Source organism: Hylobates moloch, unplaced genomic scaffold, assembly GCF_009828535.3.
Source record: "Hylobates moloch isolate HMO894 unplaced genomic scaffold, HMol_V3 SCAFFOLD_19, whole genome shotgun sequence".
Classification (NCBI taxonomy): Eukaryota; Metazoa; Chordata; class Mammalia; order Primates; family Hylobatidae; genus Hylobates; species Hylobates moloch.
In genome coordinates this window covers 33,386,358-33,411,470 of record NW_026652294.1, presented here as the reverse complement: position 1 = coordinate 33,411,470, position 25,113 = coordinate 33,386,358, and the positions used below count along the sequence as shown (strand labels likewise).

Genomic DNA, 25,113 nt, shown 5'->3' with positions numbered 1-25,113 from the left:
GTGGTGGAGGCTGCAGTGAGCGGAGATTGCGCCACTGCATTCAGCCTGGATGACAGAGCAAGACTCCATCTCAAGAAAAAAAAAAAAAAGACAATACCTCTAGCAAAATAGCACATGGAGGAGAGAGGGCCCAGTGCTGGGCAGTGGCTCTGTGGTAGGTTATTAGGGGAGGGAGTGGTGTGGCAGAGGGGATGGGAGGAAGTTTGCTCTCTTGCCCTCGGGGCTGTTCCCAGACAGGGATGACTAATGCAGGCCAAACAAAACAGACTCCTGCCCTCACTGCCCCACCCGCCATCTGCCCAGTGTGCCAACTGGGACAGGGTCTGTAGGGCCACCCAGGTGGCTTTGTGTGTGTGTGTGTGTGTGAGAGGAGCGCCTGTCCAGTGGGAAGGGCCCTCCCACGCCCTCCTGAACAATGCTGCAAGGTGACCCAGCCCAGGGAAGTCAGCAGAGGCTGCATCTCAATCTACCCAGTTAACAGGAGCCCTGCTGTCCACAGAGTGTGGAGTACGTCACGCACTTGGTGAGCCGGTGACCTGGCTTCAAATCTAGGCCCTGCCACTCACTGGCTGTGCGACCTTAGGCAAGCAGCCTCCTTCTGGGGCCCCAGTGTCCTTGCTGGTGGAAAGGTGCTGTGAGTTTCCAAGGAGACCACAGAGAGAGCTGGCTTGGGAAGGTTAAAATCCCCGTGCGTTAGTGTTGTGACCAGGCAGAAGCTGCTTCTGGACTCCTTCGGCTTCAGAGGGGACCTGTTTCTTCTAGTTTGTGCACCGTCTCGTACCGTCACCCGATTTTCTCAGATAGTCTTGGAAACACCACGTGTTCCCCTCCTGCACAACACGTTAAGTCAGAACTCAATGATAGAACTGCTGGACCGGGGCCAGGCGCAGTGGCTCACGCCTGTAACCCCAGCAGTTTGGGAGGCCGAGGCGGGTGGATCACCTGAGGTCGGGAGTTCAAGACCAGCCTGGGCAACATGGTGAAACCCCATCTCTACTAAAAATGCAAAAAACTAGCTGGGCATGGTGGCACATGCCTGTAATCCCAGCTACTTGGGAGGCTGAGGCAGGAGAATCACTTGAACCCGGGAGATGGAGGTTGCAGTGAACCGAGATCCCACCACTGTACTCCAGCCTGGGCAACAAGAGTGAAACTCCATCTCAAAAAAAAAAGAAGAGGCTGGGTGCAGTGGCTCACGCCTATAATCCCAGCACTTTGGGAAGCCAAGGCGGGTGGATCACCTGAGGTCAGGAGTTCCAGACTAGCCTGACCAACACGGTGAAACCCCATCTCTACTAAAAATACAAAAATAAGCTGGGCGTGGTGGCACATGCCTGTAATCCCAGCTACTCGGGAGGCCGAGACAGGAGAATTGCTTGAACTCGGGAGGTGGAGGTTGCAGTGAGCCGAGATCATACCACTGCACTCCAGCCTGGGCGATAGAGAGAGACTCCGTCTCAAAAACAAACAAACAAACTGTTGGACAGGGCACTGCTCCCCAGAAGTGAATTCTTCGGATACCTGTAGATAAACTCCCTTAGTCCAGTCCCAGGCATCATATCTGATCCTTGCAGTCATCCTTCCATTAGTGAGATGAAAGGTGAGTGTCTAATCCTCATTTTACAGATGACACTGGGGGCTCCAAGAGGCTACGCTTTGTCAAGGGTCACAAATAGTAAGTTTGCAGCAGAGTGAGGGTCAGCACCAGGCCTCCCGCCTGTCCCCTGAAGGCCTGTTGGCATGGGATCTAGAGTGCTGGCTCTGACACCAACAGGCATGACTTCCTATGTTTCCCTTCCCTTACTGGCTCTGTGACCTTAAGGATTTATTTATTTTTTTTGAATTTGAGATGGAGTTTCGCTCTTGTTGCCCAGGCTGAAGTGCAATGGCACGATCTCGGCTCACTGCAACCTCTGCCTCCCGGATTCAAGCACTTCTCCCGCCTCAGCCTCCTGAGTAGCTGGTATTACAGGCATGCGCCACCACGCCCGGCTAATTTTGTATTTTTAGTAGAGACGGGGTTTCTCCATGTTGGTCAGGCTGGTCTTGAACTCCTGACCTCAGGTGATCTGCCCGCCTTGGCCTCCCAAAGTGCTGGGATTACAGGCGTGAGCCACTGTGTCCGACAAGACAGATATTTAAGCTTTGAATGATAATACCGCCTCCTTCATGATAATAATGACCCACAGCATTTATTATATACCAGTCAGTGTTCCAAGTGCTCAACCCACTGTTAACCTTTAACCTTCACCACCATAGTTGATACCATCATCATTCCCATTTTACAGATGAGAACACTGAGTCACAGAGAGGTTTCTGTGACCTGCCAAGGTCATCAGGCCGATAGGTGGCAGTGTTGGGATTTGAATCCCAGTGATCTGGCTCAAGTCTGTGCTGTTAGCCCAGAGGCGCTGTTGCCTCCCCTGAGGCTGCTGTGAGGCCCGCCCATGGCCAGGTGTGATGTGTGCAGGCCCAGCACGGGCCAGCTTTTGCTGCTGCTCTTGTTACTAACCCCCTGTGACGCCAGGTGCTCTTTTTCTGACCTTTGCTTTTCTGTGGATCCTGTTTTCCTTGTTTCTATAGGGGATCAAGCTTGAAGAGCAGAAGCCGGGACCCCAGAAGAACAAGGTGGGCTGGGTGGGTGAGGGGTGGCCAGATGGCCCTGGTGAGGGGCTAGGGCGAGAGGAAGGCAGGAGGGGCTGCTGGGGTGCTGGGGTCTTCTTACACCTGTCTAACTCTGACTCGCACCATGGGCCGCTTCATGACTGCCTTGTTAGACCAGTGCACGGTGGGCAGCAGAGGGGTCCTGGCTTGATGCCTTAGGGCAGCTTCAGAGCAGGCTGGGGGTGGAGGCCTTGGTGGGACCTCAGGCTTGGCCATTGGGCCCAGCTCTTCCCTACCCTGTGCAGTGTGTAAGGGTGTCAGGCTCTGTGCCCCAGGTTCCAGTGGGCAGTCAGCTCTCAGCTTCAGGTTCCATTTCCCAGCCCAGGGGTGCCGCTTATCACTTGGAGGTCAGTCTCCCTGCCTGGAAAGGGGTGCTGGGGGAGACTAGGGGTCGTTTTCCGGAATGAGCTGTTCGAGGATGAGGAGCTGGTATTACGAGGGGTGAGAAGTTCAGCGCCTTCGGACACTGCATCGTCAGCTGGCAGGGTTTATGTTTGGGTTCTGTCAGTTTGGAGAAGAACGTGGGGGATGTTAGATTCCAGAGCTGACTCTGAGCTGTTCTTCCATCGAATGTTCCTCCCTCAAAGCCCCTCTACGACATAGCCCCCTTGCGAGACCTGGAAACAGTGGTCAGACTTTATGGGCACTGCCGGGACTAATGGTGGCATCATCTGGTTTGTCTTGCAGGATGACTACATCCCATACCCCAGCATCGACGAGGTAGGCGCCCTTCCCTCACTCCCACCCGCTCTGCAGCCTGCTCTGGGTCCTGTCCCTGGGGAAATGATGGCGATGGCCTGTGCCCAGCCCCCCAGGGGAGAGAACCTTGGGCCTGGGACTTCTCTTCCTGTCTTTGCCTTTGTGACCTCAGCTTCTCCATGTGTTAAGTTGGGGGTGCTCATCTAGGCTTTGCAGCCCTGGGGCTACAGGGTTGGTCAGTGAAGCTGGAGGTGTTGTGGGGCTTGGAGGAGGGGTTCATGTCACTGCCTTTGGCCTCAAGTACCAGTGGGTACCAGGCCCCACTCCTGGGAGCAGTGCAGATGGGACACCGCCACCGGCCCCCTCCCTCCCCTGTGGTCCCAGGGTCAGCTGCAGTGCACGACCCTCCCTCTGCCTTCAGGTTGTGGAGAAGGGAGGCCCGTACCCTCAGGTCATCCTGCCACAGTTTGGGGGCTATTGGATCGAGGACCCGGAGAACGTGGGCACCCCAACGTCGCTGGGGAGCAGCATCTATGAGGAGGAGGAAGAGGACAACCTCAGCCCCAACACGTTCGGCTACAAGCTCGAGTGCAAGGGTGAAGCCAGGGCCTACCGGAGGCACTTCCTGGGGAAGGTGAGGCTAGGGGGGAGGAGCTGCTGGGGGTGGGGGGAGGGGCTGGGGGAGAGGAGCTGCTGGGGTGGGGGGAGGGGCTGGGGGAGGAGCTGCCGGGTGGGGGGAGGGGCTGGGGACCCTGGGAGAGAGGAGGTACCAGGGGTAGGGGGAGGAGCTGGGGGAGGCTGGGGGAGAGAGGAGCTGGCGGGGGTTGGGGGAGAGGCTGGGGGCCCTGGGAGAGAGGAGCTGCCTGGGGGTGAAGGGGAGTGGCTAGGCGAGGCTGGGGGAGAGAGGAGCTGGCAGGGATGGGGGGAAGGGTTGGGGCCCTGGGGGAGAGGAGCTGTTGGGGGGGCGGGCAGGGGAGGGACTGGGGGCCCTGGGAGAGAGGAGCTGCCGGGGGTGGGGGGAGGGCAGAGTGGCCCAAGGTCCTCTCTCCAGTGCCCCCCTTTTCCTTGGCCTCTTACCTCCTTCCTGGTCTGTCCTTTCGCTGCTGCCTGCTGCCGTCTTAGTTGGAGAGGTCTGAGGGGCTGTGTCCTGGAATAGGGGACGGGGCAGGGGAGCCATGCAACAGTCAGGGAGGCCCAGTGCCATGAGTCCTTGTGGGGACCACCCCCCGCAAATGTTTCAGGAGGTGATGGAATGGGTAGTGTTTGGGGTGAAGGATAGTGGGTGGGGTTTTGACTGTTCAAGGAAAAATATGTTCTCACACCTCAAGAAGTCTCTGTTTCCATCTAAATAACGCAAATCTCTCCCGTCCTCATTCAGGCAGGTCCTCTGAGTACTTGTACTGCATAGTGTCTGCGAGCCTCTGATTGCTTAAAAGTGACAAAGTTACATGTAAAAAAATAGATTCTGCCCTTCAGACTTAACAGATTCTTGATGTACTGAGGGCAGATTCCGGAAATCTGTAGTCTGAGGCTGCTTTGCAGAGTCTCACAGGACGGGAGGCTGCCTCAGAGCCCCGGGGTCTTGTTAGCATGCAGATTCCAGGGCCTCACTCTGATCCAGCAGGTCTGGGGAGCTGTGTTTTTTGCCAGTGTTCCCCGAGCCGGGGAGTGACCCACTGGCCCAGGACACCTCCCAGCTCCCCTGGGTGGAGGTGCTAGGGTTCCTTCTTGCTGTCTTGCCCCAGATAGTGTGAACTGGTGAGGGCCGCCCCCTGGGAGTGAGAACGTGGACTCGGTATCTTGTGGTCAAGAACTTGCCCTTCAGAGTCAAGACAGATGTACGTTTGGACCCTGGATCTGTCCCTTCCTCGTCGTGTGATCCTGGGCAGTGACAACCCCCCTGACCATTGGTTTTCCCATCTGTGAAATGGGGATGGTGTTCTCTCCCGGATACAGCTGTGTTCAGGAGTGAAGGAGATAGTGGGTATTAAGCCCCTGGCACGGTGCCTGGCACCTCCTGAGGATCTGGCCATCGGTACCTGTTAATGTCGTCGTCATTGTCATCAGCATCCTTCTCTTCCTTGTTGCTGTGGGGCTGTCACTCCTGGTGAAGGAGGTGGTTTGTGGGGAACATATCTGGAAGGTTTCTTCCTCCTTCTTGCTCACACTCAGGTTCCCTTTTTAGGATCATCTAAACTTTTACTGTACTGGCAGCAGCCTGGGGAACTTGATCCTGTCCGTCAAGTGCGAGGAAGCAGAGGGGAAGGAGTACCTCCGGATCATCCTCAGGTGGGGCTGTTGTGCTGCTTGAGGCCACTTCTCTTCCAGGCAGGGCTCTCATCGGTGGTGTGGGGGCTGGGATGGGACTCAGTCTGGTCTGGGTGCGCTGGCTGGCGGGGACAGGCCTGCTGGAATCCTGGGGCTGTCTGAAGTTGCCTAGCAGGGAGACCCACGTGCTCCACCAGTTAGCTGACAGTCAGAGGGGCATCCAGGTCTCCAGGTCACCCAGACTGTAGCCCTTCCTGCCTCTCTTTCTTACAAGTCCATGGCTCTGAGGAATACGGGAAGGAAAGTAGGGATGGTTCAGTGTGAGTCATCCTGCTGAGACGCAGCTCCGAGTCCTGGGAGAGGGTTCGCCAGAGTGCTGCCTGGGGTATACATCTCGCCAGGAAAGATAGTGCCCTGTGTGTTTGTTGTACGGCTGGGTTCCCTGACATGCAGTGATGTTCACAACAGAAGCACGGATTTATAGCGGAAGCCAGGGCACCTCTCTCTGGATTGTGACCTTCTCAAGGGCAGGAACTGGAACTGGTTTCTGTTTGGTTTAGCTAACATGTTTTGTAAAACCTCCTCTGTACCAGGAACTGCGATAGGTGTTAGAGATACCATGATGGCTGAGACTTGGTCCCTGTTCTCTGAAAGGCATATGGTTTCATGAATGTAATGTGTGTCACGGGTATGATTTTAGCAATATGCACAGGTTGCTATGGGGGCACAAAGGAGTCTGTGTCTTATTTATCTCTGTCCCTGGTGGGGTGGTGCTTAGCAGAATGCTGTGAACCTGTCAGGCTCTCAATCCTTATTTGTGGAGTCTAATTGAAAATTCATATAGGTATTTGGAAAAGAGCAATCACATTTTTTTTTCCTGCCCAAATTTTGAGATAAATATTGGAGGGAATAAGGACATATAACCCCACTTTGGGAAAGGTGGGGATCCGTGGTTTCAGGATGTTGTCAGCACCCATCCAATCTTAGTTTGTTTCTTATCAAGAAAGGAAGCGATTTTCTCTACAGAGGTTCACTTGGCTGGAAATCACATTTTCAGGGCATAGAAGACTCAATTAAATAGCAAGAGCCAATTTTCTGAGAGGTTAATACCTGGGTCTCCATCTCCAAATAGGGTTTCCAGCTAGTTGAACCTCTGTGAAGAAAATTGCTACCTTAATACAAATCAGACCAAGATTGGGTAGGATTTTTGAATAAGATGACAACGGAATACAAAGATCTAACCCCCTTTTTCTAATACTGTTCCTACATTAGGACTGGAAATGCTGCTTCAGGGCTGGAAGCTAAGAAAGATGCCAGGCACACAACATGTACTTTGATGGTTTTTTGTTTTTGTTTTGTAATCTGTGGGGCAGTTAGGACTAAAAGTAGGTGAATATTGAGAGTTGAACCCCAGTTTCTCTTCCTTAGAAAGCAGTGTTGTGGCCAGGCATGGTGGCTCACGCCTGTAATCCCAGCACTTTGGGAGGTCAAGGTGGATGGATCACGAGGTCAGGAGATCAAGACCATCCTGGCTAAGATGGTGAAACCCTGTCTGTACTAAAAATACAAAAAAAAAAAAAAAATTAGCCCAGCATGGTGGCGGGCGCCTGTAGTCCCAGCTACTCAGGAGGCTGAGGCAGGAGAATCACCTGAACCCGGGAAGCAGAGTTGCAATGAGCCGGGATCGTGCCACTGCACTCCAGCCTGGGTGACTCTGTCTCAACAACAACAATGACAACAGCAACAACAACAACAACAACAAAAAAGAAAGCAATGTCGCGTGGGAATATATGAAGTTGAAGATTCTAGAAGAGTCCTGTCCTCTTTAGGAGTGAGAGTGAGCCCTGGAATAGACAGGAATCTTTCCACATAGAATTACTTTTGTTGTTGTGGGTCAACAGCATTGAAATCAATGCCCCAGGAAGCCCAAGGGCAAGCTCCAATGTGGCTCTCCCAGAGAGAAAGCTAGTGGGTAGGGTGGTGACGAGAAGCCGTACACCAGCTCGGAAGTTGGGCAGTCACATCATGTACTTGGAGTGATTGCCAGGCCAAATTGGAAACCAGACATAAAAACTGGCTCCATGGTTTAGCAGCTTTGCCAAACACAAAGAAGAAATTATCCAGAGATGAAATTCCCCTGCTGGCAGTGACTACTGTCCAAACTTTTTCCTCATTCCCAATAGGCTTCTGGATTTTTTAATTGATGTCCCAAATTTATAACAAGCAGCTCTCCAGTCTAAGTTCTAAGTATTCTAACAGCCTGTGTGTGCCATGAGAGTAGCCAAGAAGAATCTACCCACAGTTTGGAGACAACAAGCCTGTGTAGATTTCTTCTGTTTCAAGTTTGGATATAAAGAAGATGAAATTTTATGGGTTTGTAAAAGAAGAGATTCTGCCTCTAAAGAAGCATAAACTAGTTAGAGAATAACAGAGTTTTGAAAAGTATTTACTTTTACAGAAAGCCAGGTGAATTTGAGAGATTTATTAACTTTGAATTTTCCACAAACCTCTAGAAAAAATACACACTAAGAAAGAAAAGATATAGTGAGCCAACAGAACGGGAGGAAACAGTTGCTGGTTAAATTAGGGAGATAATAAAATAAAAATGGCCAAAAAGAATTTTAAATAGTATATGAAGCAGTACAAAGCAGAATCTACTTTGTAGAAAATCCAGTTATTAATATGGGGAACAAGCTTAAGAAACTCTCACATAATTCAAAGGAAACACAACTTTAAAATGATGAGTGAGGTGATGATGAATATGGAGGGTAGTGAGCAGGAATTACACATATGGATAATTGATGTTGTTAAGCTTATTGAAGATTAAATCTGAAAATCAAAATGACTCACCCATTAACAGACAAAATCAATGAATGGAAACTAATCACTGGATGTACTTTGATGAAAATTTAGTATTTCATAGATATAAAGTTACTAGTAGTAGAATGGAAGCATTCCAATAGTAAAAGAAGACAAAGAAACCACACGTAGAAAAAGAAAATAAAGGAATAATAAATAAATATGATAGAAGTGTGTGTACATATGCGATGATAATAAATCTAAATGAGTTAAATTTGATTGTTAAACAACAAAGATTCTCAGTTTGGGTCATCTCTCCAAAAAACCTACACAAATTGATCTATATTTTATTAAAGAAAGTAACTCAGAATATTTGAAAATTGTTAAGAAAAAAATTAGAAAAGTCAAATACAGAAAGAAAGCAGGATTGGCAATATTAATATAGAAACGTAGAATTCAAGGCAAAAAAGCAATCAGTGTGATAAAGAGGGCTATTATCCATCTTTTCATAAAAGATAAAATCAGTGATATTTTATATTGTCAATAGTATATATTATAACAGTATATGTATATGTTCACATGTATGTAATGATTATGGAAAAATTCACAGAATATAATTGTAATGGTAGATTTTTAACACACATCACTTGACATCAATACTAGGGTTAGAAATTATATTTATTCATCTCATTAATATCAATTATATACATACTTTTCTTTATATATATATTGCTTTTATATATATATCTGTTTCTGTATCTAACTATCAGACTTTGATCCTCTAACAGATTTTGCTTCTTTTCAATTGCCTTTAGAATATTTACACAAATTGATTGCATAGTAGATCAGTGGTTTTCTGTGGACCTGCTACATCAGAATCATTTTAGATCTTTAAAACAAAGTAAAGCAAAGGAAAAACAAACAAAAAAACCCAACAAACAAAAACCAAAACCTAGACTTCCGGGCTCCAACCCAACCATTTGAAACACACACACACACACACACACACACACACACAATAAATAAGATATGTAAAGATGTGTAAATGTATATATTCCTTTTTTTTTTTTTTTTTTGAGATGGAGTCTTGCTCTGTTGCCCGGGATGGAGTGCAGTGGTGCAATCTTGGTTTATTGCAACCTCCACCTCCCAGGTTCAAGTGATTGTCCTGTCTCAGCCTCCCAAGTAGCTGGGACTATAGGCGCATGCCACCACGCCTGGCTAATTTTTTTGTATTTTCAGTAGAGACGGGGTTTCGCTGTGTTGGCCAGGCTTGTCTCGAACTCCTGACCTCAGGTGATCCTCCCGCCTCTGCCTCCCAAAGTGCTGGGATTACAGGCGTGAGTCACCACGTCTAGCCTAAAAATATATATTCTTATTTCCTTCCTTATTTCCACAGTATTATGTAGAATTCTGTAACTTGCTTCTCTTAACAATATATCTTAGAGATTTTTCCATATTAGCATATAGAGAATGTCTTAATTTATTTTACTGCTGGATAGTATTCCATTGCATGGATGTGAAATAGTTTATTTAATACATCCCCTGAGCCGGGCATGGTGGCTCACGCCTGTAATCTCAGCACTTTGGGAGGCCGAAGCAGATGGATCACCTGAGGTCAGGAGTTCAAGACCAGCCTGGCTAACGTGGCAAAACCCTGTCTCTACTAAAAATACAAAAATTAGCTGGACGTGGTGACGTGCACCTGTAACCCTAGCTACTCGGGAGGCTGAGGCAGGAGAATCACTTGAACCCGGGAGATGGAGGTTGCAGTGAGCCGAGATGGCACCACTGCACTTCAGCCTGGGCGACAGAGCGAGACTCTGTCTCAAAAATAATAATAATAATAATACGTACCTTGTTAATGACCATTGCCAATATTTTGGTAACACAAAAATGATTAAATGAATAGCCTTGTGCAGACTCAGTTTTTATGGATTATGATAGTTTCTCAGATGAGATAGCTAGGTTAAAATATAAATACATTTGTATTTTGATAGATAACGTTAAATTGCCCTTTGTAGGGGCTGTATAAATTCGAACTTTCACCAGCAATGTATCAAAGTGCTTCTTATTCCAAAGCCTCTTCAGTAGAATGTATTGTCAAACACTCGGATTTTTGCCAATCTGATAGATGAGAATAGTATTTAGTGTTGTTCAAATTTATAATCTTTTTTTTTTCTTTTGAGACGAAGTCTCGCTCTGTCGCCCAGGCTGGAGTGCAGTGGCACGATCTCGGCTCACTGCAAGCTCCGCCTCCCAGGTTCCCACCATTCTCCTGCCTCAGCCTCCTGAGTAGCTGGGACTGCAGGCGCCTGCAACCACGCCCAGCTAATGTTTTGTATTTTTAGTAGAGATGGGGTTTCACCGTTTTAGCCAGGATGGTCTCGATCTCCTGACCTTGTGATCCGCCCGCCTCGGCCTCCCAAACTGCTGGGATTACAGGCGTGAGCCACAGCGCCCGGCCCAAATTTATAATCTTAATATGAATCATGTTGGACATCTCTTTATATATTTAACAACCGCTTCTATTTATTTGCTATGAACTGTTTATAAGCTTTGCTTCTTTTTAAATTGGGCTGTTATTTAAGATTCTATTTTTTAAAATCTTGGCTAGGCACAGTGGCTCATGCCTATAATCTTAGGACTTTGGGAGGCTGAGGCGGGAGGATCACTTGAGCCCAGGAGTTCAAGACCGACCTGGGCAACATAGGGTGAACCCATCTCTTAAAAACAAAATTAGCTGGGTGAAGTGGCACACACCTGTGGTCCCAGCTACTCAGGAGGCTGAGGCAGGAGGATTGCTTGAGCCTGGGAAGTCGAGGCTACAATGAGCCATGATTGTGCCACTGCACTACAGCCTGGGTGACAGAACAAACCCTGTTTTTAAATAAATTAAATCAATCAATCAATCAGTCAACCTATGTAACTAACTTACTTGTAGGTAATTATCGATAGCAGCTATAATTAGGAACTTCTGAACCACGAAGTAAATTTAAATACATTTCAAAGAGCAAGCTTTCTGCTGGATGTATTCACTTACAATTTGATGATAAAACTAGCAATTAATAGCAAAATAATGATTTAAAAAACCCACTAAACCACTCAGAAGTAAACAATCCCAATACTTTCTTAAGTAACTTTTGGGCTGCAGTTACAGAATATTTATAAAGTAATGACATTTATAATATTATACATAAAACCTATGGGTTGTATTCAAAACAATACTTAGAAGAAAATTCATTACCTTAAATGGTTTCCTATTAAATAAGAAAAAAACTGGCTGGTGTGTTGGCTCATGCCTGTAATCCCAGCATTTTGGGAGGCTGAGGCAGGAGGGTCACAGGAGTTTGAGACCAGCCTGGACAATAGAATGGACCTCATCTTTACAAAAATAATAATAATAATAATACAGTAAAATAAAAATAAGAATAATATTTGCGGGTTGTTATTATTGTTAGCAACTTCTCCGTGTCTCATTTTCCTCATCTGTGAAATGATGATAGTAGCATGTACCTTTAAATTATTGCGTGCTTACGTGTCCTGGTGAGTGAGGACCTTACATACTGCAGCTGCTCAGTAATGGTGGCTATTATTTTTATCAATATTGTTACCTAAAGAAAGCCAGAGGAAGGAATTCACAAAGATTAAAGCAGAAATAAATAAACTAGAAATAAAAATAATTTGAGACTTGATAAACCTAGGTTTCTTTTGGAAGAAGCAATAAGATAGGTAACTAGCTAGTCGAATATAGATGAGAAGAGAAAATAAGAATATACAAAATTAGTCATAAAAAGATGCATGACCACAGATGTGAAGAAGATTAAATGATTACTAATGGATGCTGTGTTCAACTCATGCTATTGAATTGCTTCTGTTTCTAATTTTATTTGAAATTTTATTTGAAACAGATGCCTTCCTAGGAAAGTATGCCAAACGTAACTTAAGATGAGGTAAAAAAGAAACCTGAACAAACCAGTAACTGTGGAAGAAATTGAAAAAGTTCTCAAAGAATTCTCTCTTCAAATGTTTCTAGATCTAGATGGTCTTGCAGGAAGGTGTTTTAAACTTTAAAGGAACAGATTTTATGTTATTTAAACTGTTCAAGAGAAAAGAAAAAAATATGGAAAGCTTCTCAATTAATTTAATAATGCTTAAAAGAGCTTTATGGGCTGGGCGCAGTGGCTCACGCCTGTAATCCCAGCACTTTGGGAAGCCAGGGCGAGTGGATCACCTGAGGTCAGGACCAGCCTGGCCAACATGGTGAAACCCCGTCTCTACTAATAATACAAAAAAATTAGCCAAGCATTGTGGTGCACACCTGTAATCGCAGTGAGCCAAGATTGTGCCATTGCACTTCCAGCCTGGGTGACAAGAGTGAAATTCCTTCTCAAAAAGAAAAAAAAAGATCTTTTTGAAAAAAAATCAGTCAAATGAGATGCAAAAAAAAAGGTAGGGGCCAATATTCCTTATGAATATAGAAATCAATGTTCTAAATAAAATAGCAGCCCCAGAAACTCAAATCTAAATAGACTAATAAGAGTAATTCACTATAGCCAAGAAAGAGTTATTTTACCAATGCAGAATGGTTAATATTAGGAAATTCATTCAGTGTTTGTTTACCCAAGGCTTAATATATGCCAGACTTTGTCTGGTTGTAGAGATACTGTGAGGAATGAGTTCTTGTTACTTGCCCATAGAAGGCATTCTGTGCAAATGCACTGTATTTTAGAGATTCTTGTTTCTGTCCTCGGTCTTACGCATCTTCTTCTTAGGGACATGGATCATTATAGGCTAGTGAGGGTGATGGGAGATGTAGGTGATGAGGGAGAACTGAAGGCAATGTGGAGGGTGTGTCTGAGTGTGTGTAGGATTGATACATGATGGTAGAGAAGTCAGAAAAGGCTAGATCCTGTCCCAATGATGTTTAGGAGCTCGGATTTTATCCTAAGAGTCGTAGGAGAGGTACTGAAGGGAGAAGGTCATGATCAGATTTGCACAGTAGAATGATCACTCTGGCACCGGGCGCAGTGGCTCACGCCTGTAATCCCAGCACTTTGGGTGGCCAAGGCAGGTGGATCACCTGAGGTCAGGAGTTCGAGACCAGGCTGGCCAATGTGGTGAAACCCTGTGTCTACTAAAAATACAAAAACTAGGCAGGCATGGTGGGTGCCTGTAATCCCAGCTACACAGGAGGCTGAGGCAGGAGAATCGCTTGAACCTGGGAGGTGGAAGTTGTAGTAAGCCAAGATCACACCACTGCAATCCAGCCTGGGCGACAAGAGCAAGACTCCGTCTCAACAAACAAAAGAAAAACAGTAAAATTGTTGGAACTCAAGAAATAATTATAGAAATAAACTTAACGCATGGGATAAAATCTAGTCTGTTTAAATAATGAATTTATGAATTGGAAGATAGACCCAAGGAATTCCTCCAGAACACAGCACAGATCAAGAGATAAAGAATATGAAAAAGAACATATGTGGATAATAGACTGGGAGGCCCCAGCATTTGTCACAAAGACGTTCTAGAAGGAAAGAATAAACTAGTGAACAAATATCCAAAAAAGTATTAGCTGAGAATGTTTCAGAATTGAAGAAAGCACACACCATGCTGCTGAAAGTGATTTAAAAACAAAACAAAACAATACTTCTAGACATGCTGAAGTGAAACATCAGAAATAAAAGATTTTAAAAATTTAAAAGAATTTTAAAACCTGTTTGAGGATACAGACAAGATAATCTATGATCTAATGAGAACTAGGCTGAAAATAGATTTCTCCCTATCCATGATAGTTGTTAAAGACAATGGGGCAGTATCTTTCAAGTGTTTAAAAAAGAAAGACGGAAAATAACCCTTAACCTAAAATTCTATACCTAGAAAAGCCAAAGACAAAATAAAACTGCTGGCCGGGCGCAGTGGTTCACGCTTGTAATCCCAGCACTTCGGGAGGCTGAGGCGGACGAATCACGAGGTCAGGAGATCGAGACCACGGTGAAACCCCGTCTCTACAAAAAATACAAAAAATGCCGGGCGCGGTGGCTCACGCTTGTAATCCCAGCACTTTGGGAGGCCGAGGCGGGCGGATCACGAGGTCGGGAGATCGAGACCACGGTGAAACCCCGTCTCTACTAAAAATACAAAAAATGCCGGGCGCGGTGGCTCACGCTTGTAATCCCAGCACTTTGGGAGGCTGAGGCGGACGGATCACGAGGTCAGGAGATCGAGACCACGGTGAAACCCCATCTCTACTAAAAATACAAAAAATGCCGGGCGTGGTGGCTCACGCTTGTAATCCCAGCACTTTGGGAGGCTGAGGCGGGCGGATCACGAGGTCGAGAGATCGAGACCACGGTGAAACCCCGTCTCTACTAAAAATACAAAAAATTAGCTGGACGCAGTGGTGGGTGCCTGTAGTCCCAGCTACTCGGAGAGGCTGAGGCAGGAGAATGGCGTGAACCCGGGAGGCGGAGCTTGCAGTGAGCCATCACACCACTGCACTCCAGCATGGGCGACAGAGCAAAACTCCGTCTCAAGAAAAAACAAAAAACAACAAAAAAAAACTGCTTTCAGACATAAAAAAGTGAAGGGAGTGTCCCACTCGGGCTCTTTCTGAAAGAATTACTGAAGGATGCCGGGCGCGGTGGCTCACGCTTGTAATCCCAGCACTTTGGGAGGCCGAGGCGGGCGGATCACAAGGTCAGGAGATCGAGACCACGGTGAAACCCCGTCTCTACTAAAAATACAAAAAAATTAGCCGGGCGTGGTGGCGGGCGCCTGTAGTCCCAGCTACTCGGAGAGGCTGAGGCAGAAGAATGGCGTGAACCCGGGAGGCGGAGCTTGCAGTGAGCCGAGACTGCGCCACTGCACTCCAGCCTGGGCGACAGAGCGAGACTCCGTCTCAAAAAAAAAAAAAAAAAAAAGAATTACTGAAGGATACACTTCAGTCAAAAGAAAAAAAAACTAGAAAAGATTTAATTAGAAAGTGACAAGAAATAGATAAAGTATGTTGATAAATTTAATTACTGATGGTAAAAATTGGGTTTTTTTCACATGTTTAAAAGGAGGCTTGAGCTAAATTTATAAACAAAAGTAGCAAGGACAATGGGAAGGAAAAAATGTTCAGTGGATAAAAGCATACTCTGTTGTTGCTTATTTATGCCCCTCAGGAGAGAGAATACAATCTTAGAGTTTGATGAAAAAAATGTAAATAGGTGTATTGGAAGATACAGAAATACAGTCTATAGCAAATTAGTAGGAGGTAAAAAGAGGATTAATGAAAAGAAAGCAAAAAACAAAAAATCAATTGAAGGTAGGAAAGGAAGAGAAAAAAAGGAAAGAAAACACAGGGAACAGAAAATATAAAATGATGGTTTAGAAATAATTTCAGGCCAGTCATGGTGGCTCATGCCTGTAATCCCAGCACTTTGGGAAGCCAAAGTGGGTGGATCACCTGAGGTCAGGAGTTTGAGACTACCCTGGTCAACATGGCGAAACCCCGTTTCTACTGAAAATACAAAAAATTAGCTGTGCATGGTGGCATGTGACTGTAATCCCAGCTACTCAGGAGGCTGAGGCAGGAGAATCACTTGAACCCGGGAGGTCGAGGTTGCAGTGAGCCGAGATCGCACCACTATACTCCAGCCTGGGTGACAGAGCAAGACTGCGTCTCAAAAAAAAAAAAAAAAGAAAAAAAAAGAAAAAGTTTCAAATATGATAGTAATTGCAATAAGTATAAATAGATTAAATTAGCCTATTACAATACCAGCCTATCAGATTGAATTAAAAATACAGCTATATTCTGCTGATAAGAGACACACCTAAAGAAAAATGGTGTGGAAAGATTTAAAATAAAGGAATGGAAAAAGATATGCTGGGAAAGTACCATGAAAGTTGGCATAGCAATAGTAATATCAGACAAAATAGAATTTCAGGACAAAAAGACTAGGGATAATGTACTCCTTTGTAACCTGGAGTACTTCTTCCCCACTCCTGATGTTTCCTGTGGCTAGAGGGAATACTTTGGTGTAACACCCGGGCTCTCTTTGCCCTCCCTGATGGGCATGTTTGGGAGCAGGAACTCACCTGTGTAGCTGTGTGTTCCTTCCCCCTTTTCCTCTTGGACCGAGCTGCCCTGAGGGTGGTCTCCTGTGCAGTAAGTCTCACCTGAGCAGGTCCATGGGAGGGGCTTGCCCCTGGCCCGTACTGCCTGTGACTGGGTGGGTAAGTTGGGCTGATTCTGGTATTTAGTTAGACCCGTTTCATCTTCACACTAAGCTGTGTGCTCCCACGTGGTAGAGTGATTTTGGCTCCGAACACCTTACTCTGTTGTTTGTTTGCTTTTGAATTTGTTCAGAAACTGGGCAGGGAAAGAGTCCTTTTTCTAGGTCCCCCAGAGGCCTTGGCCTACGTAATAATAAAGAGGGCACGTTCTGTTCTTCATCACCCTGATGTTCCGTGAACATGCTCTGTTGACCCAGAATATCTAACAGTCATTAACTTGTACTTAATAACACCGTCTTGAATTTTAAAAAGCAAAACTGAAAGAAATAGAAGGAGAAGTAAACACGCAATTATAGGGGGAGATTTTGACAACATTGCTGAGAAACCAGTGGATCGAGCAGGCAAAACATTGTGAGGCTATGGAAGACTTGAACGACACAGTTAACAAAGTTGATCGTGGCTAACGTATTCCTGCTCTTAACAAAAGAAAAAAATACATTTTTTCAAGCTCATGTGGAGTGGCGAAAAGTAAAAGTCCATGTATTAAAGTCAACAAATTTCAAATAATATCATTTAGATTATGTTCCTTGAATATAAGACAAATTATCAACAATTAAAATACTGGAGGGAAAAAAATCTCATATTTGGAAAGTTAAAAACTTTAAAAAGTAATGGACTAAAGAAGAAATCTCAAAAGAACTGACAAAATATTTAGAACTAAATGACAGTGAAAATACTATGTATCAAATTGTGTGGGCTGCAGTTAAAATGGTATTTAGAGAGAGATGTATAGTTCTAAATGCACTTTAAAAAAAGATTAAATGAGTAAGTATGTAGGTCAGGAAGTTGGAAAAAGAGTAGTAGAAAAAACTCTGAAGAAAATGGAAGGAAATAAAAAAGGCAAGAACAGACTAGTGAAATAGGAAGCAAAAATAAAAAAGGATAGAGATGGTAAAAGAAAAAACTCAGTCTTACTAGATCTTACTAGTCTTTTCAAAGATAAACCTCCAGCTAAAACTGATAAGGGAAAACAAGGAAAAGATACAAACAGGCCAGGTGTGGTGGCTCACGCCTGTAATCCTAGCACTTTGGGAGGCTGAGGCGGGTGGATCACCTGAGGTCAGAAGTTCGAGACCAGCCTGGCCAACATGGTGAAATCCTGTCTCTACTAAAAATACAAAAAAATTAGTCAGGTGAGTTGGCGGGCACCTATAATTCCAGCTACTAGGGAGGCGGAGGCAGGAGAATCACTTGAACCTGGGAGGCAAAGGTTGCAGTGAGCCGAGATCCAGCGTGGGCAACAAGAGTGAAACTCCATCTCAAAAAAAAAAAAAAAAAAAAAGAGAACAAAAGATACAAATAGTATTACAGCAGTAAAGGTGAGGATACAATTAGAAACAGAGATGAAGTCTTCAGAGAATAACAAAAACAACTTTGTATCAATGTACTTAATGAATGCTTTTATATAAACATATAAATTACCAAAATTGACTCAATAAGGAGTAGAAAACCTAAACATTCACCACTAAAGAATTTGAATTAGTACCCAAAAGTATCCTCCTATAAAAACAGCAGGCCCAGAGATGTCACAGACTAGTTTTAGCAAACCTTTAAGGAATGAGAAAATCTCTTTATTATACAAACTATTTCAAAGGATCAGGCTGGGCATGGTGGCTCACGTCTGTAATCCCAGCACTTTGGGAGGCTAAGGTGGGTGGATCACTTGAGGTCAGGAGTTCGAGACCAACCTGGCCAACATGGTGAAACCTCGTCTCTACTAAAAATATAAAAATTAGCTGGGCGTAGTGGCGCATGCCTGTAATCCCAGCTACTCGGGAGGCTGAGGCAGGAGAATTGCTTGAACCCGGGAGGTGGAGGTTGCAGTCAGCCGAGATTGTACCACTGCACTCCAGCCTGGGCAACAGAATGAGAGACTCCGTCTTAAAAAAAAAAAAAAAAAAAAAAAAAGGATGAGAAGCTACCCAGCAATTTTATAAGACTGGAATAACACCTTGATATCAAAACCTGGCAAGGGAAGCACAAGAAAATAAAAAATAGGCCAGTGTTGCTTTTGAACAGAGCTGTGAAAATCTAGATAAAATACAGTAGTCTCCTCATATTCGTGGTGGAAATATTCCAAGACCCCCAGTGATGCCCGGAATGTCAGATAGTCCCAAACCTGATTGCGGTCAACGGAAACACATCTGTTTATATCTTTCACCCACGCATGTCATCCTCTTTTCATCTTAACTAAGCATTTATGCACTGTGTCCGTAACTTTTGCAGTTTGAGGTGCAACCGCAAAACTAGCAATAGTTTCTTTTTCCTTCACAATTTCACACATAGAAAATTCATCCGTACCATGGATTTCAGGAACCTTAGCATAGAATTTTTTTCTTTCCTTATTAAGAACTTTCACCTTTTGACTTAAAGGAGGCAGTTAACAGTTTCTCTCTATCATATCCGAAGTGCCAGCCTCACTCATGGGCCTTGCACTTTGGGGCCATTATTGGTATGATAAGGGTGAGGGTGGCTTGAACACAGGTGGTGAGATACTGTAACAGTCCCTCCGATCACTGAGATGGCTGCTAAGTGACTGATGGGTAGGGAGCATGTGGGGCGTGGATACGCTGGACAAAGGGAGAATTCATGTCCCAGGTGGATGGAGTGGGATGATGGAAGATTTCATCATGCTATTCAGGACAGCACAAAATTGAAAACTTATGAATTATTTCTGGAATTTTCCATTTATTTTTTTTTGGCCGTGGTCGACTGCTGGTAACTGAAACTGGGGAAAGCAAAACCGTGGATAAGGGGGACTGCTGTATTAATAAATTGACTTTGGCCAGGTATGGTGGCTCACCCCTGTAATTCCAGCACTTTGGGAGGCAGAGGCGGGTAGATCACCTGAGGTCAGGAATTCGGGACCAGCCTGGCCAACATAGTGAAACCCCGTCTCTACTAAAAATATAAAAAATTAGCCAGGCATGGTAGCGGGCACCAGTAATCCCAGCTACTTGGGAGCCTAAGGCGGGGGAATATCTTGAAACCGGGAGGCAGAGGTTGCAGTGAGCCAGGATCGTGCCATTGCACTCCAGCCTGGGCAACAAGAGCGAAACTCTGTCTCAAATAAATAAATAAATAAATAAATAGGCAACAAGAGCGAAACTCTGTCTCAAATAGATAAATAAATAAAAATAAAAAGGCCGGGCGCCGTGGCTCACGCTTGTAATCCCAGCACTTTGGGAGGCCGAGGCGGGCGGATCACGAGGTCAGGAGATCGAGACCACGGTGAAACCCCGTCTCTACTAAAAATACAAAAAATTAGCCGGGCGTGGTGGCGGGCGCCTGTAGTCCCAGCTACTCGGAGAGGCTGAGGCAGGAGAATGGCATGAACCCGGGAGGTGGAGCTTGCAGTGAGCCGAGACTGCGCCACTGCACTCCAGTCTGGGCGACAGAGCGAGACTCCGTCTCAAAAAAAAAAAAAAAATAAAATAAAATAAAATAAAAAAATAAAATAAATTCAGGATATTAAAAATAATGTGTCAGAAGTAAGTGGAGTTTTACCCATGGAATCAAAAAATGGCTCAACAGAAATGTAATTCACCAGGTCAACAGATTAAAAACCATATGGTTATCTCCTCGGATGCAGAAAAGCATTCAGGAAAATCCAGCATTTTCATAATGTGCTAAATGAATCAGGGGATCAGGCTAAATTTAGACTCTCATGGTGAATCCCTTTATGAAGCAGACTCCATCCCATTTATATTTTGAGTAAACCCAGATTTTGAAATACTAGGTTTTCTTTTCATAAAGGTTTAATTTCATGACAAAACCCAAATATATCCAGAAGCTGTGCTCAGTTCTTTGGGAGAACACAAAAACCTCCAAACAAACCAAAAAATAACGGCGTCCTTATTTGCATTTCCTGTGTTTCAGTGGCAGACAGATATATCAGGCTTGTTCTGGTTTTTTTTTTTTTTTTTTTTTATGGAGTCTTGCTCTGTCGCTCAGGCTGGAGTGCAGTGGCGTGATCTTGGCTCACTGCAACCCCCGCTTCCCGGGTTCAAGCGATTCTCCTGCCTCAGCCTCCCAAGTAGCTGGGATTACAGGCACCCACCACCATGCCCGGCTAATTTTTGTATTTTTAGTAGAGACGGGGTTTCTCCATATTGGCCAGGCTTGTCTCGAACTCCTGACCTCGTGATCCACCCTCTTTGGCTTCCCAAAGTGCTGGGATTACAGGCGTGTTCTTTAAGTAGCCACCTCCCCAGCATGCCTAAGTAGGATTCCGTTTTCGCACCATGCGAGTGTGGTGCCCGTGTGTGGTTTGGCCACCTGAGGCCGATCTGGCCTCAGAGAGTCCTGAAGCCAGTGTCCTATGTGCTGTGATCTCGGCCACCTTCCTCATTGACTGTTTCTTTTTTCTTCTTTTTTTTGAGGTGGAGTCTCACTCTTGTTGCCCAGGCTGGAGTGCAGTGGTGCAATCTCGACTCACTGCAACGTCCGTCTCCCGGGTTCAAGCGATTCTCCTCCCTCAGCCTCCCAAGTAGCTGGGATTACAGGCATCCACCACCATGCCTGGCTAATTTTCTTGTATTTTTAGTAGAGACAGGGTTTCACCACGTTGGACAGGCTGGTCTCGAACTCCTCAAGTGATCCGCCCTCCTTGGCCTCCCAAAGTGCTGGGATGACAGGCACGAGCCCCCGCACCCTCACTGACTGTTTCTTAGGGATGCCTTTTTTTCTCCCATCTTGTGCAGGTCCAAACTGAAGACAGTACATGAGCAGATCCCCTTGGGTGGACTGAGCAAGCTTCCCAGTGTCCCGCAGATTGCAAAGGTGAGACACCAACCTGTGAGAGACGGTGGCTTCCTCTCTCAGGCCAGGGCTGGCCTCTGGAGTGGGGGTGCAGGCGTATCCTGGAGTGGGGGTGCAGGCGTATCCTGGGTAGGCTCAGCCCTTAGAGAAGGGGAGGCCGCTTTACTCTTCGGCCCTTGACTGCACTGACGGGGGTCCGGGAGGGCTGTGGGCAGATGCCTCTGTCTTTCCTACACCCTCTATGGCTCATCCTTGTTGCCGAGGCTGCTTAGGAACGGTATCCTCCGTGGTCTCTACTTCCAGGTAGTTCACAGCTAGTTTGGGAGGTGAGAGAAGTAGAAAGACGGGGCTGGATGTGCTGAGTGCTTCCGTGGAGGTGGGGGGATGGGGTGGCCAGGGGAACCTTCACAGCAGAGGAGAGCCTGAGTCGGGCTGAAGGGTGATCCAGATTGAGCACCCCCTTGAGTAAGGAGCCTGTGAACCTGGGAACTGAGTTAGCAAAGTGGGGTGAGCAGGAGAGTCAGCTGGGTTGGTTGGACCCTCACCCTGGGAGCAGCAATGTCACAGAATTGTGCTGGATACCTTTGGTGGCACTTGTGGGCTGGATAGTTTTTGGCCTTGTCTTCAGGCCAGAATGGTGACGAGCCTCAGGCTTTGTCTGACCCCTTCCCACGCTTTATCAGCAAACCCCAGAAAGGGCAGTTGACTTGCCTGGGCACGTGTCAGTGAGCAGCAGTCCGAATCCCAGCCCAGGCCTCCTGACCCGCGTGCCTCACCTCCCATGCTGCGTTGTCGAGGTGGGCAGAGGAGCTCAGATGTCCTCTACAGGTGTCATCCCTGACCTGCGTGTTCTTCTCCCTTCTCAGGCTCTCTGTGACGATGCAGTGGGACTGAGATTCAACCCTGTCCTGTACCCCAAGGTGAGGACCTTCGTGCCTCCCAACATAGGGGCCCTGCAGCTCGGCAAGGATTTGCACACCTGTGGCTCTTTGGGGAGTTCTCTGCATCATAGTGGGGTTTCGTGGGGTCTCCATAATAAGCTTCCATGTCTCCCTCTCTCCCTGCCCACCCCTTCACAAACTGGTCCTCTGAGAACCCATCCTCAGCCATGCCTAGGTCTCCAGTCCATTTGAATTGGTCCCCAGGCTGCTGTGAAGGTGACAGAGGGTAGCAGTGTTGCAGCTTCTCCACCACACCTCAGCGGTACCTCCCTGAGGCCAGTGCTGGAGGGGGACGTGACTCTGTAGCTGGGGGCTGGTGCAGATCCCGTCTGTTGTCACAGAGGGGCGGGAAGTACAGCAGGCAGACACTCACCAAGAAGAGAAAGGCCAGACAGCCGCCCCCGCCATTGCCCGTGTTACTGCAGCTCTCAGGCTGTATAAGCCTCTGCTGCCTTCATTTATAAACCGGCTGGTTTTCTGATACCAGTTTTCTTTGAATTGGCCTGATACCCCAGTTCTGATATGGGGGTGTGAGTGGGAAGAAGAGCAATCATAATAAACCTACTGAGGAGTAATTATGGCAGGAGGGGACTGAAGTCACCCACGGACAGTGAATTGCTTAAAATTGGCCACAGGAAAAGACCCAGTGCATCGACTGCCTCTTCATGGGCCGGCAGGCTCTGGAGAGGGACAAGGGAAGCAGAGCCGTGCTTCTGAGCTTCTGCCATGGGTCACGCTGCAGCGGCTGAGGCCTGCTGGGGCCGGCTCTGTCTACCCTCTTGAGTCCCAACTCTGACAACCAGGACCCATGAGATGAAATGTCTGGTGAGGAAGAGAGGCCCCATCCCAGCGGAGACAATCCAGAATCCCCCGGAACAAACACTGTTTTTTTGAGACTGAGTCTCGCTCTGTCACCCAGGCTGGAGTGCAGTGGCGCGATCTCGGCTCATCGCAACCTGCACCTCCCGGGTTCAAGCAATTCTCCTGCCTCAGCCTCCCAAGTAGCTGGGACTACAGGCGAGCGCTACCATGCCCAGCTAATTTTTGTATTTTTAGTAGAGACGGGCGTTTCACCGTGTTGGCTAGGCTGGTCTCGAACTGACCTCAGGTGATTCACCCTCCTCGGCCTCCCAAAGTGCTGGGATTACAGGGCGTGAGCCACTGCGCCCGGCTGGAACAAACACTTTCAGTGTTCATGACTGGGCATGCCACTCTCAGAAGCAGCCATGTATCCATCTGCAGTGGCTGAGCGAATGGAGGAGTCCTCTCCTGCACAGAACCTTCCATCTTCCACGTGCCTCTGTTTACCTATTTTAGCATCTGTTGATACCAGGAGTATGCTACACTTCATTGAACATTTTCTCTCATTGAGACTGACCTCCCCTTTATAATTATAACTGAATGAGTGGGGTTTAACCAAACATTAAAATCCCATCATAAAGGTCTAACTTAACTACAGGTTTGGCAATTTTGGTTGTCAAACCATAGCCACCGAGAGGACCAATGGTGTTTATTTGCACAGTTCTCTCTATCACTTGGAAAGCCTTGGGCCTTGGTAATAATGGAAGAGCAGCCGTATTTTCATGTTTTCTGTGTTTGAAGGACCGCTGAGTCGGCTGGGATATTCATCTGGCTGAGATGCGCGCATGTGTGTGTTTTTAAAATTTGCAGTTTAGAACGTTCTTTGGGAAGTTCTTCATGGCCTGGTGCCTCTCCCTGGCAGGGCAGCTGTTCCTCCCGTGTGACTCACCCAGGCAGGAGTGGAGGCTCCAGGGTCGGGCAGCAGCGCCCTCGCTGGGGAAGCTGCGAAGCGTCCATTTCCCCAGACAGCTGACAAGCTGAGAGCCCCACAGACATACACCTCACACAGGCCGCAGATTCCGGCCAATAAGTTGTGCCTGGTTTGTTCTTCCTCTCGCATAACATGTGGTTGAATCCCTCCTTTTTTTTTTTTTTTTCTTTTTCAAATGTCACATTTAATGTTTTCACCACTGTGCTTCAAATCTACACAGTGCAAAGTGACCAGAAAGTGCGCCACGGTAATTGACCAACGTCTGAGATTGAACCTTTCACACCAGTGCCTTCTTGGGCTCTTCTGACACTAAACATGTTTCTCATTCAAGTGCATTGAAATACTTCAGTTGGGTTGATTCTCAGGAGCCTCATGAAAAACAAAACAAAAAACAAAAACAAAGATATTGCACCATCTTTGTTTAGTAATTTAATGTTTGTGTCTTTCGTAGCAAATAATTACTTCATTGAAGTTAAAACTTCCAAACATAACTTATTAATAGTCTTCAAATTCAGCTCAGATCACTCAAGTTGAAAGTACTCTGCTAAATACAGATAACTTAAAATAGTTTTAACAGTTAATTGTCCATAACACCCACCAAGGTTTTTTTCCTAGACCAGTTGTAAGACGATCCATTAGTATTCCTTGTACAGGTGAAAAATGATACTCAATTTTCTTGTCTTTTTATTTTTAATGTAAAAGTTGGAAGGGACATTCGAATTTCAAGTCTCCGCACTGAGAATCCCTCCTTTTTATTGCTGAGATTATCCCAACAGCTCCCAAATCTTTTCTTCCCCAATAAGCTGGTTCAGCTCTGATATTTCTGGAAGGTCATGTAGATGATGATGATGTTGATGATGATGACAGCTGCTCCGTGCTCAGCTCTTTCTTTTTGCATCTTCATAA

General features: G+C 46.3%; 1 protein-coding gene and 1 long non-coding RNA gene across 5 annotated transcripts in view; one reads left to right on the top strand and one right to left on the bottom strand.

Annotated features, from left to right (window-relative positions):
- Window positions 1–25,113, top strand: part of RAP1GAP2 (RAP1 GTPase activating protein 2) — a 261,713-nt gene that overhangs the window by 185,017 nt on the left and 51,583 nt on the right. For all 4 annotated transcript variants that reach the window (XM_058431162.1, XM_032137937.2, XM_032137939.3 and 1 more), the window contains 6 exons: window positions 2,584–2,628; window positions 3,352–3,384; window positions 3,785–3,997; window positions 5,549–5,652; window positions 21,417–21,495; window positions 22,341–22,394. In XM_058431162.1, coding sequence (XP_058287145.1) covers window positions 2,584–2,628; window positions 3,352–3,384; window positions 3,785–3,997; window positions 5,549–5,652; window positions 21,417–21,495; window positions 22,341–22,394 — 528 coding nt within the window. The remainder of the gene's footprint in view (window positions 1–2,583; window positions 2,629–3,351; window positions 3,385–3,784; window positions 3,998–5,548; window positions 5,653–21,416; window positions 21,496–22,340; window positions 22,395–25,113) is intronic.
- On the bottom strand, window positions 2,151–5,884 carry LOC116458321 (uncharacterized). Its single transcript, XR_004245291.2, has 3 exons — window positions 4,441–5,884; window positions 3,809–3,894; window positions 2,151–3,165 (listed from the first exon to the last, which is right to left on the bottom strand). It is a non-coding gene; the product is annotated as an uncharacterized LOC116458321 (long non-coding RNA).